We start from the raw sequence: 12,993 nt of genomic DNA, 5'->3' as shown, positions 1-12,993 counted from the left end.
ATTATGATTGAGTTGCACCTTGTTTCAAACCAATCAGTGCCAGAACAGAATGGGATTCGATGTGAGTCCTTCTTTAAAGCTTCAGCAGCGTTCCTCATTTCACTGGAGTTGTAGTGGCAGGCTCACCGGCGTACTACAGTTGCTTGCCAGCTCAACCATGGCTTTAATAATGAGGTAAATTCTTTATTTTGGGGTACTTTATTTTGTGGCATGGACATGTTAAAATATGTTTTTATTCACATAACAGGGTACTTCAATTGTCTCTACTCCTTGATGTGGGGTGTCAAGTACATGGTGAGTTCAGGCTAAAGTATTAATTTAAATAGGCAGGTTTCCATGTGCTAACAAGTATGCATAACAGCTTACAGGATCGGATATGCTGAGCCGGAGATGCCTACGTATGGGCTGCAGCAGCCTCCTAGCTACAATTCCCAGCAGCAGTTGGAACAACCTCCTAGCTACAAGCCCCAGCCACAGCAACCTTCTAGCTACAAGCCACAGGAGCCTAGCTACGATCACCCCCAGCAGCAGCAGCATCCCAGCTACAAGCCCCAGCAGCAGCAGAATCCTAGCTACAAGCCCCAGCAGCAGCAGCAGCAGCATCCTAGCTACAAGCCCCAGCAGCGGCAGCAGCAGCAACATCCTAGCGACAAGCCCCAGCATCCTAGCGACAAGCCGCAGCAGCAACATCCTAGCTACAAGCCCCAGCATCCTAGCGACAATTCCCAGCAGCAACATCCTAGCTACAAGCCCCAGCAGCATCCTAGCGACAAGCCCCAGCAGCATCCTAGCGACAAGCCCCAGCAGCAGCAGCAGCAGCATCCTAGCTATAAGCCCCAGCAGCAGCAGCAGCATCCTAGCTACAAGCCGCAGCAGCATCCTAGCTACAAGCCCCAGCAGCAGCAACATCCTAGCTACATGCCCCAGCAGCAGCAGCAGCAACATCCTAGCTACAACCCCCTGCAGCCCCAGCAGCAGCAGCATCCTAGTTACAAGCCGCAGCCGCAGCAGCATCCTAGCTACAAGCCCCAGCAGCATCCTAGCTACAAGCCCCAGCAGCAGCAGCAGCAACATCCTAGCTACAAGCCCCAGCAGCAGCAACATCCTAGCTACAAGCCCCAACAGCAGCAACATCCTAGCTACAAGCCCCAGCAGCAGCAGCAGCAGCAACATCCTAGCTACAAGCCCCAGCAGCAGCAGCAGCAGCAACATCCTAGCTACAAGCCCCAGCAGCAGCAGCAGCAACATCCTAGCTACAAGCCCCAGCAGCAGCAGCAGCAACATCCTAGCTATAAGCCCCAGCAGCAGCAACATCCTAGCTACAAGCCCCAGCAGCAGCAACATCCTAGCTACAAGCCCCAGCAGCAGCAGCATCCTAGCGAAAAGCCCCAGCAGCAGCATCCTAGCTACAAGCCCCAGCAGCAGCAACATCCTAGCTACAAGCCCCAGCAGCAGCAACATCCTAGCTACAAGCCCCAGCAGCAACAACATCCTAGCTACAAGCCCCAGCAGCAGCCTCCTAGCTACAAGCCCCAGCAGCCTTCTAGCTACAAGCCCCAGCAGCCTTCTAGCTACAAGCCACAGGAGCCTAGCTACGGCCAGCCACAGCCCCAGCAGCAGCGTCCTAGCGACAAGCCCCAGCAGCAGCGTCCTAGCGACAAGCCCCAGCAGCAGCGTCCTAGCTACAAGCCCCAGCAGCAGACTCCTGGCCATAAGCCCCAGCAGCAGACTCCTAGCCATAAGCCACAGGAGCCTAGTTACGACCAGCAACAGCAGCCCCAGGGGCAGCAGCATCCTAGCTATGAGGCCCAGGATCAGCAGCATCCTAGCTACGAGCCCCAGGAGCAGCAGCATCCTAGCTACGAGCCCCAGGAGCAGCAGCATCCTAGCTACGAGCCCCAGGAGCAGCAGCATCCTAGCTACGAGCCCCAGGATCAGCAACATCCTAGCTACGAGCCCCAGCAGCAGCAGCAGCAGCAACATCCTAGCTACAAGCCGCAGCAGCAGCAGCATCCTAGCTACAAGCCGCAGCAGCATCCTAGCTACAAGCCCCAGCAGCAGCAACATCCTAGCTACATGCCCCAGCAGCAGCAGCAGCAACATCCTAGCTACAAGCCCCAGCAGCCCCAGCAGCAGCAGCAGCAGCATCCTAGTTACACGCCCCAGCAGCAGCAGCATCCTAGCTACACGCCCCAGCAGCAGCAACATCCTAGCTACACGCCCCAGCAGCAGCAGCAACATCCTAGCTACAAGCCCCAGCAGCAACATCCTAGCTACAAGCCCCAGCAGCAACATCCTGGCTACAAGCCCCAGCAGCAACATCCTAGCTACAAGCCCCAGCAGCAGCAGCAGGAACATCCTAGCGACAAGCCCCAGCAGCAGCAGCAGCAGCAGCAGGAACATCCTAGCGACAAGCCCCAGCAGCAGCAGCCTAGCTACTAGCAGTAACACAAAAGTTGTACCTTATGAAGATTACATTGTGTACGTTCGCTTCGTTGGAAATGCCATCAAATCCTGCAAGATAAGCGGTCAAAGAACTGTGCAAATGTGTTCTTGCCATTACATGGTTTTACTGTCCAAATTTGATATGTGTACAGCAAATAATAAAAAAATACATTTTAAGTGGACAAATTCGTCATTGGCTAGGCTGAATGCCCATTTTGATGCCTTTCCAGGTGGAGCTGCTTTGAATGGCCAAATGCAACACTACAGTTCATCATGGACAGTATTTGTAGTAGATCTTTAGTATCCAGCTACTAGCCGCCCCATGCCTCCAGCAGCCTCTTTAAACTTTCAAGACAAGGTCATGTGTTTTTTAAATCACATCTTTGAAATTCACATGGCATTACAGAAACTCAAATGTTCACCCATTTAGACGCAACTGAATAACAAGAGCATCAAAAGACAGGCCTACTGCTCCGCCTCTAGCATGAGGCTTCTACTCAACATGGCTGCCCGGACCAGGTTAAAGGGTCCTGGAGATGAGGACTGGCGCCATCAGCTCTTCCTCTACGATGTCCAGAGCCAGGGCCGGATTAACAAATCATAGGCCCCTGGGCACAAATGTCTGAAGGCCCCCCCCCCCCCCCCCCCCCCCCGAAAAAAATCAGGAAAAAAGCGAAACCACTCAGTTGTGTCATGTCTGTGACTGTCAATTTTTCATCAATTTTTCATCTCTACTGTGGTTTTCACCATAGGTGGACTGGCTCAATTGACAGGTTATGGGAGGGGGGTTAACTGTCACATTAGGCCACTATATTGTTCAGAATCATTATATTGCTGTTCTTATGACATTTGTTTTAATAATGAATTTTAAATGAATACTCTATTTAATAATACCATGTATAACTATTTTAAGAGTACCAACATTCATAAAAAAAAAAAAATTTAAAAAAAATTCTTTCGTGTGGTGCCCCCCCACTGGCTGGGAATGGTTGGGGCCCCTGGGCACAGTGCCGTGTGCCCTAATGGTAGATCCGGCCCTGTCCAGAGCCCCCCACTCACTCTGAAACACAACACTACTCAAGCCCAGGAACTACAGTCAATACATGAGCTATGTCTTTTTTTACTACTAAAGCAGCAACATCATGTAATACTCAAAATAACATGAGCAGGATACTCTCAACTAGTCCAAGGAAGAATAGGCCCTAGTTAACCACTAGGTGGGCTGGATTAACCATTGCTAGCCACACTTATCCACATCTACTTTGCTACCAAACACTGCGTGGATCTCTGACACCATAGGGTTTTCCCGCTCTATCATAGTGCTTCCAGTGCAATCATACATGTTTAATAATCCTGATACCAGCGGACTCCATCATGAACAACATGCATAGATGTCAAGTCTGCTCTTCCAACTCATTAGGCACACTGATTATGATTGAGTTGCACCTTGTTTCAAACCAATCAGTGCCAGAACAGAATTAGCAAATGTCTTACCGGCAGTTTGCTCGCTACAGGCCCAAGTACATAACAGAGGCCAGGCCAACAGATATAAATACCTGTGCATGCTACCAGCATGACAACATGCGCCTGCTGCTGACTCTTTGGTTTTTAAAGGCATGATTTCAACCAAAAGTCTGTCTAATCTTCTTTCTTCCATTACTTGTAACACAGAGGAACAAGAATGTATGCACAGGAAGTGCACCAACTGCTGTTTTGATGAGGTGCGTCTCAAAACACACAATCCTGTTGAATTCGCTAGGTGGGAGCAGTGGGAGCGGGTGAAGGGGGGGGAAAGAGGCAACATGGAGGAACGCACCACAAGCGTAGAACGCAGGTGGCCTAAGGAATAGCAGTCTGTCCGTGAGAATCGTTCCCGGTTCGGGGCGATTCTCACAGGCTCCTCCCACCAGCAGGCCGGGAGGAAGCGGGGTCCAGGCCGGTCCCAGCGTTCAAGGGGGCCGCATCCATGATCAAAACGCCGAACAGGGACGTGGAAGTAAGCATCCTTGAGATCCAGGGATGTGAACCGATCGCCCTCTCTCACACACCGGAGCAACGCTCCGACAGTGAGCATTCTGAATTTCCTCGCGGCAACGAATCTGTTGAACACGTGAAGATCCAGAATAGGTCTCTTTTCCCCTGACTTCTTGGAAACCAGGAAGTAGCGGGAATAAAACCCTAGGTGAGACTCGTGGGGGGGAACGACAGTGATGGCCCCCTTCACCAAGAGACGGGCCACCTTTGCTGCCAGAGCCGTGCTCGCAGCCGGGTCCCGTAGCGTGGTCTCCAGCAACCCCATAAAGGGTGGGGGACGACGCTTGAACTGTATGGGATGGCCCCATCTCAATGTAGTGTCCAACCACGATGGCAGAACGCACCGCCGACAATCTGTCTCTGGAGGCGGTCGGGGGACAGCGGCTTTTCGTTAGGGCGCCATCCGGCGCCCGGACAGAGAAGCGCTGCCAGGGGAGGCTCCAGGCGAGGTATCCCCCTCGCCTGAGTATCGGCCCACCCCTCCACGTTGGTGAATTCCGTGAACGATTTTCACCGGGGCCTTCAGGGTCGACGGGTCCCCACCGGCAGCAGTGAACAGGTGCTGCACAGGCGGGAACAGGGTCACTGGGTAGCCCGCCGGGAAGAAGATGGGGTGCGAAAGCACTCGCCCTGCATATCATCAGATACGGCGACGAGAGGCGGGGCCGGCATGGGAATCCCCTTGATGGCCGCCGCCTCACCCATGATCTCCCCGAAGAGATCGGCCATCCGGCGCGGTTTCCCACGTTGGACGACGGTCACCGAAGAGTTGTTCATGGAGGCGTCGTCGTCGGCGTCGATGATGCCGTCGTCGTCGTCCAGATCAGGGCCGGCCCTGAACAGGTCGATGGCATGAGTAACCCCTGACTGCAGCTCCCAGATCGAGGAGGGGCTTAAATTTTCCCTAAATGTTAAACGTTTAAGCAGAAAGCGGGAGAACGTATTTGCTTAATACTCCATAATACTGCGCGCTTTTCTGCTTAGAGGTAAGTTGCCGCTCTCTGTTCGTGTACATTATAAACTAATGTATGGACAGACCAACAAGTTGATCATTAAAATATTCATGCAAGTAACATGAATAGGCCTCATGTTTATTTCATGAGGTCGTTGAAATAATAGCATTTAGGCAGTGTTTTTCAGCTTTTTATAACCCTTTCGTGCATGGCGTCAACATATGAAGACGATTAAATAAACTCCAATATTTTGGGCTTATCATGGTAATATTCTCTAAACCACATTGGTAAAATATGTTTCGTAATGTTTCAGATTTAAATCTTGCTTTTCCCCTCCAGATTTGCCTGTATATTTTATCTACATCCTATCACAGCTCGCACACGCACACTGCACCACGACATTGCACCACATAACACACACATTACAAAACCAACAGTTCTTTTAAGAACTCCTGTCTGTCTGTCTGTCTGTCTGTCTGTCTGTCTGTCTGTCTGTCTGTCTGTCTGTCTGTCTGTCTGTCTGTCTGTCTGTCTGTGTCCTGATTTTCTCTGGTCAGGTAGGTTCACTGCAATGCTTGAAAAAAATCATATTTCATATCCAGGTTTATAAAAGCAGTAACTTATGCGCTATATTTGTGTGTGTTTCTACCCTCGAGTATGTCTGAGAGAAATAAAGAAGGTAATCATTGAATCATTCACTTGAATTAGAGTATGATAAGGTATAATAACAGGATTTGAATATCAACATTTAATGCATGGCCTTACTCTTTGCATAGTGCATTACATTTTGATATTGGAACTCTGCGTTGACAATGATCAAAATAAATGTAATGAAATACATTCATTTTTTTCATTCTTTGTGTCCGTTTGTTACCCACAGCTACTTTGATTGACCTTGTGTTGCCTTCGTACATGTGCGTGCGTGTGTGTGTGTGTGTATGTGCGTGACAGGTGTCCCACTGCGGTACCCCCCGCTACATGGAGCCCCACATTCTGGGCTGGAGGCCTCTCATGCTCTCCAAGCTCAGGCTGATTTACTTCCTCTTCCTGAAGCCATCCCTGAAGACGTCAATGTGGTAAAAAATATCAAAATGTCAGTGTCAATTTCAGATGGTAAAAGTTATGTTTTAGCAGGGGTTTAAGTGATGCTGTGCCTTTTTAATGTTTATTCTTTTCCCCTCTGATATATAGAGACACATTAGTATTATTTTGGATGGTGATACACCAAACATTAATAATATATATATATACATATATATATATATATATATATATATATATATTAGTGGTGGTGGGCATAGATTATTTTTTAAATCTAGATTAATTTTGGAATTAATCTAGATTAAAATGGCAAACAGCAAAAAATCCTTTCGTTTACCTTGACAACTGTCAATTATACTTGGCAACGGTGAATTATCAAATATAATTCACTGCCGGAAGTTATGAAGTGCCCATTAGAGTGAACGGAGCATAAACAAAAATAATTGACAGCTGAACGTTGGGAAGGCCCATGCAAGTGAATGGAGCAGCATTGAGAAGAGCCGTGTAAATAATCCATAATAATGTAAGGTTTAGAAGTTAAATAGTTGAAAGTTGTAGAATAAATTAATATAATTTATATTGGAGTTAATTTGCTAGAAATGTACTGACAATGTTTAGTCAGTTAATCATTTACATATTTATGTTACACAATTATTACTTACATGTTTACATATTTAACACAGTCAGGATATTCTGTTGAATCTGCCTCTCTGATTCCCTCACGTTTACCTCAGTCTAAATTCTAGCTTCTGATTGGTTAGTTCAGTCACGTGATGGGTCCGAACAAGGAAGTGTTTGAAAATAGATTAACGGCGATATTTTTTTTATCGCGCGATAAAAGTTTCGCGTTAACGCCGACAACGGCCCACCACTAATATATATATTTAATTGACAATTGATTACGTGAGGGTTGTCCGTTGCTGGGCAGGTTTCAATCGCGCTCATGTTGCCGAAGACAGTTGTCATCTTAATGACAACTGATGACGTAGGTTGGTACAATTTTCGCCCCCGGTACAATTTTAACGTGACAGCTGTCGGTGAATAACCTGGGTTTCAATGGGTGGGTGTGACCTTACAGGCGTCTGATTCGCGCAAAAATCTAGTTGCGCTGCGCTATGAACCAATAAGCAGGATCCCTGGCTGGTGAGCAGTGTTGCCAGATTGGGCAGATTTCCCACCCAATTGGGCTACTTTTAACCACGTTAGGCTAGGAAAATTATCATTGGGCGGGATATTTGCCCAATCTGGCAACGCTGTCGATAACAAACCCGCTCTGCCTGCATTGCCGCTCTTCATGAGACGCAAAGCAGGTGAAATCCTCTGAAGGACAACGAAATTCTAACATTTGCGAATTAAGTGTACAAAGGAAACTTTGGAAATAGGAAATTGTTCATGTTTAATTACACAATGCAGTCCATTCATTGAACTACAGTGCTAAGTTAGCGACCAAAGAAAAAAGCAGACCACTTCGCAAAATCGAGATCACCAAAAGTAATGGCAACGTCAGTGTTGTGGGTGCTACATGGTTTGCTAGGTACTTACTGGTAGCATTACTAGCAATCGACTGTATTGCTGGCCCTGTTTGCTAATGAATAATGGCACATCTCCAGCGTGGGCTGTTCATGGTTTCCCTGATGTGGAAAATCTTGATAGGGCAACCAAACGCCACGACTAGTGTCAAGTTCTATGCGACTTTTCTTGCTAGGCACCATGCCTATAGATCAGGTTGTAGTGGAGCAGATTAATGGCATATTTCAAGAGAATCGTTCAAATTGGTATACAAGCATGAAATTTGGCACAGATACTCTCGGGTCACTTTTTGAGAAAAAGGCGTTGGCCACCAAAAATTCAACATGGCGGCCATTTTTTCAATATGGCAGCTATTTCTGTCAAATGCTCGTTATGTCAATCGTTCAAACAGTGATGTAGGCATAACATTTAGTGAAAATACTCTTAAGAATGTTTTTTAAAAAAAAAACGTTGCTTGTCCCTCAAAAATTCTAGATGGCAACCATTTTTCAAGATGGCAACCATTTTTCAAGATGGCTGCCATTTCTCTTGAATCCTTACATTAATTCTTCAAATGGTGATGCTGTCATCACATTTGGTACAAATATTCTTCAAGGAACATTCTCATGGTAAAAGGTGTGTGCTCAAGATGGCCACCATTCATGTCAGAGGTCAATGTAATGTGTTAAGAAATAGGTGAGTCAATCTATGAAAAAAAGGGCTTAACCCCCAAAAAATGTATACAAAAGGTTTTTCAATGGATTCTAGTAGTATTTGGTGTGCTGGATAACATACTAAAAGTATACCAAAATATACCTCCCATTCTTGTGATAGCATTGAGCATCTTCCCATCCCTCCAGGATCTTGGTCTCCAGCAGCTGTGGGTTGCATTTGGGCATGGTGTGAGCCTACGGTGGATTGGTGTTCATGACCTATACCATGTTATTGGGCCAGTTAAGACCAAAGGCATTCAATTCTTTCACGCCTTTACAGGTTGTGATACTGTATCAGCCTTTCGCAACAAAGGCAAAAAGACTGCCTGGCAAACCTGGGACATTTTCCCTGAGGCCTCTCTCATCTTCAGCAAACTAAGTCAATACCCTCCTGTTCTGACTGATAATGACCTGGAGATCCTTGAGCAGTTTGTGGTCCTGCTGTGTGATCGATCAAGCACAGCTGTTAGTGTAGATGAGGCTAGACTTGGCATGTTTGCCCGAAAGCAGAGGCCATATGAGGCCATTCCTCCAACAAGAGCAGCTCTGCTTCAACACACTAAACGTGCAGCATATCAGGCAGGCTGCATATGGGGTCAAGCAACCCAGTGTCAGCCAGAAGCAGAGAGTCCTGCTGACTGGGGATGGAAAAAGATTGGTGAACAATGGGGGTTATTTTGGACAGCAAATGTACCAGTTGCACAAAGTTGTGAACAACTAGCCAAGTGTGGCTGCAAATCAGAGTGCCGTGGAAGATGCAAATGTTTTAGATTGGGGTTCACTTGCACAGAAATGTGCAATTGCAAACTGTGCAATTGCAAAAAAAAGAGGGCACAACCTCTCAATCTCAGGTTCGACAGTCTAACCAGAAGGCCTTTGAGCTGTGAATACAACTTTTTTTTTTATCCTTCCTTTTAACTCAGTCCCAACAGAGTACACTATTAAAGCAACACCCACCGTGAAAAATTAATCTTGAATTTTTGCGATTGCCCTTTTCTAAAAGTGTGGCCGTTATTTTGCTAACATGCATGTGTGCATCAGTGTACTACCAAAATGGAAAAGTCTCCATCTTGAATTTTTTATTGGCCCTACAATTTTAATAGTAGTAATAATAGTGGCCTTAATAGAGGCATATTTTCTGTATCACTATTGGGAAACAGTGGCAATGAACATAGGACAGGAATGGCAGTCATCTTGAAAAACGGTTTCCATCCTGAATTTTTACTGGCCACTTCCCAGTGGCCCTTCCTCTCTGTGGACTGCACCTTGCCGTGTTGGAGAGGCTTGTGTACTCCAATGAACCTGAGAGCTATGCCGACGGGGATTTTATATCCCTGGCAAGTTTAACTAGGCCGGACAGGTCAAAGGAGAGGAGGCAGACAAAGCAGACATATGACTATTTGACAGAAATGGTGCCCATCTTGAAAATGTTAATTGTAAAGAATAATACCTCGAGGCTACTGTTTGTTTGTTTTTATCCCCACGTCGCCCGGAAGTGATGATTCTGTCGACCAATCAACGGAGGGGGTGTGTAGCTAGAATTTCCCGGGACCCTTTCAGGCGTCTCGTCTCGTTTTCAGTACCCCAACGGAGGAGTCCTGAAAACGAGGCCAAAACGGGTACGGCTAAGTCCGGGTCACGCCCACATTTGGCGGTGGAAACGCGACCCGATCCGCACCTTTGCGATCCGATCCGTTCCGCACCCTGCAGTGGAAACACGCCATTAGAGAGTATCTGTGCTAAATTTCATGCTTGTATACCAAAGTGAACGATTTTTTTACTAATCTGCTCCCCTATTGAATCTAGAATAATGTTCTCGTTCTTTACTAGTTTGTTACTCTGACCGTTCTGTTTGATATTGTGGAAATTGTGTGGAAAGGGTGAATGATTCAGAGCATGATGCATTTTAAATGGCATCAATTTTGGTCAGTCTTTTCTTAAAACAATTGTTACTGAAAAAAAACATAGCTAAATTACAACCAATAACTTCAGTCATTGACGGCAATCCATGAGTGCTGATATAGAGTAATTTAGCAAAAATAGGCCCAGATTTTTTTATTTACTTTTACAAATTAAGAGTAGGCCTGATTTTAAAATTGGGCTTTGCATCCTTTCCTTTTGCCCATTTGTAGTCCAAGACACGCTGCCCACCAGCTTTCAAATTACAGTGATGCCACTGGTGGCTTTGTATCAAATTTATTCACATAACTATCCCTCCATACTATTTTGTAGTTCACCAAAACACCCTGAAACAACTTGAGTCTCACATTCTTATGCAACCATACACCGACAGTGCAAGTAGGCCAATGGCAACCAAGCGCGCAGTCCTTCCTCCCTCACTTTAAAAAATACCAGCCGCCACTGGTGTAAACAAAATTTGGATGGGAAGGAGTGGTGTCCTTATACACGCAACTGATCCCTTCCCTTCACATAATCGGTTCGAGTGAAGTAGAAAAAAAATAGTGTTGAATTATACGTAGCACTCAATCGGTATCGGTACCCAGCGATACCCAGCCCAATGGTACTGTGTTCTTTACAGGTCAATTTATTTAGGATTTGTAAGTATTATCTGGTTCCCCATTTCTATCAGCATAATGTTTTGTAAGTATTATTCAGTATAACAGTATTGTACCTAAAATACTTATATTCTGTAGACTGTAGTATAGAAAGCAGTGATAAAATACACTTCATTTTGACTTCTACTCTACATTATAGTATAATAATATTGTACTTAAAGTACATGCTTTTATGATGCTTAAATTGTGATAGAACTTTATCAATATTTAAGCGATATCACACGAGAGGGAGTGTTGTTGTACTGAATATCAGCACGGCTGTGATTCGGTCGTAGGTACGAGGCCGTAGGTCGAGCGCCGAAGATAATCCCAGCCGTGCTGATATTCAGTACAACAGCACAACCTCAAGTATTGCTTTTATGCAACAGTTCTAAAGGCACCATTTATTAGTTAACAGTAACAAGCAACCAGAGATTATGATTTGTTTGTTTATTTAATGATTTATTTGGCTCCGCCAACACAAATAGATCCGCAACTAGACTGGGACTGAACTGTTGCCAAGCAACACATAAACATACTAGCAATCTAAGATACATAAAGTCTGTTAACAACGGTTTTTAAAACAGCTGTTAAGCGGAGTGATGCATGTTTAGTTAAGTCCCAGTGCTTTTATACTCTATATCAGCACTCATGGAATGCCTCTTGTCCAATGAAATTACTTGGTCGGAACTGACTGTTGTACACATTTGTATAACATAACAGCACACTTTAAAAGTCCTAAATACAATCAGAAAGTGCATTATAATTAATTTTGAAATATTACAGGCATGCTAGAATAATATTAAAGAGTAGTTTCCAAATGTTTACAAAATACACCTCTACAATACTATCAATTGAAGTCTAAAGGCTTTTTCAGTATATTTCCAACACACTTGTGATATAATACAATTAAAACACTATAAATATATTATATAAAACACCTGCAAGTGTGTTTCGAATGCTCAAGAATCGAAATTTTCACTGTTCAGCACACAAAGTTCTTAAAAAGTTGTTCCAATACAGCATACTTACTAATTACACTTAAAGGATACTAAAGTAATAGTCAAGTAGTACTCAAGGACTTCTTGAGTACCATGAAGGCGACAAAAAAAGCACAAAGTACAGTTACATGCTAAAAGTGTACATTCTTTCAAAAGTATAGTTGAAATATAATACTTTTCCCCTGGGTGTGTACATATAAATGCTGATGTAGAACTATAACACAATGACAGAGGTCATGTCCTACCAATGTCCTACCAACAAGACAGACCTCCCCTGGGATAGAACCAGGACAACATGAGACCTTTAAGTCAACAGGATGTTCCCAGGAGCTCAGTCTGTTAGGCGTCTCCTCTGACCTCTGTGAAGGGGGGAGGAGTTGGAATCTCCACGGTAACGCAGCCTGTCACCGCGTCCGGCACCATGCTGGGCGTGGCCGCAGTGGGCGTGCTCCCCTCCGTGATTGGTCCCATTGCAGACGTGGGAGGGGCCAGTGTACCAGGGGTGGAACGCTCCTCTTCTTCTTCTGAGGAGGAGGAAGCTGAGTCATAGGACTCAACGGAGGAGGAGGAGGAGGACTCATGGGACTCAGACTCAGAGGACGACTCTGAGGAGGACACCAACCGCCTCATCTTTGCAGGAAGTGGAAAAAAGAGACGATTTCAGTTCAGACTACTGGAATTAAACTGCATCTGCATGGGTTCTGTGTGTGTTTATGTGTGTGTGTGGGTGTGGGTGTGTGTG

General features: G+C 45.6%; 1 protein-coding gene across 1 annotated transcript; it reads left to right on the top strand.

Moving 5' to 3' along the window:
- The first annotated feature begins 35 nt into the window (after positions 1-35).
- Positions 36-2,621, top strand: LOC130372648 (adhesive plaque matrix protein-like). The gene is made up of 3 exons (XM_056578773.1): positions 36-174; positions 248-294; positions 362-2,621. The coding sequence occupies exons 1-3, from the start codon at positions 50-52 to the stop codon at positions 2,440-2,442; spliced, it is 2,253 nt and encodes a 750-aa protein (XP_056434748.1). The 5' UTR covers positions 36-49; the 3' UTR covers positions 2,443-2,621.
- Positions 2,622-12,993: the final 10,372 nt, after the last annotated feature.

Source organism: Gadus chalcogrammus, chromosome 19 (genome assembly GCF_026213295.1).
Source record: "Gadus chalcogrammus isolate NIFS_2021 chromosome 19, NIFS_Gcha_1.0, whole genome shotgun sequence".
NCBI classification, from domain to species: Eukaryota; Metazoa; Chordata; class Actinopteri; order Gadiformes; family Gadidae; genus Gadus; species Gadus chalcogrammus.
This window is presented reverse-complemented; position numbering and strand designations above follow the sequence as displayed.

Excerpts from the sequence above, each read along its gene's own strand:
- LOC130372648 (XM_056578773.1), top strand. The coding sequence starts at position 50 with ATGGGATTCGATGTGAGTCCTTCTTTAAAGCTTCAGCAGCGTTCCTCA. Across the intron at positions 175-247 it reads ACCATGGCTTTAATAATGAG|GGTACTTCAATTGTCTCTAC; the intron begins GTAAATTCTTTA and ends TTCACATAACAG. Across the intron at positions 295-361 it reads TGTGGGGTGTCAAGTACATG|CTTACAGGATCGGATATGCT; the intron begins GTGAGTTCAGGC and ends TATGCATAACAG.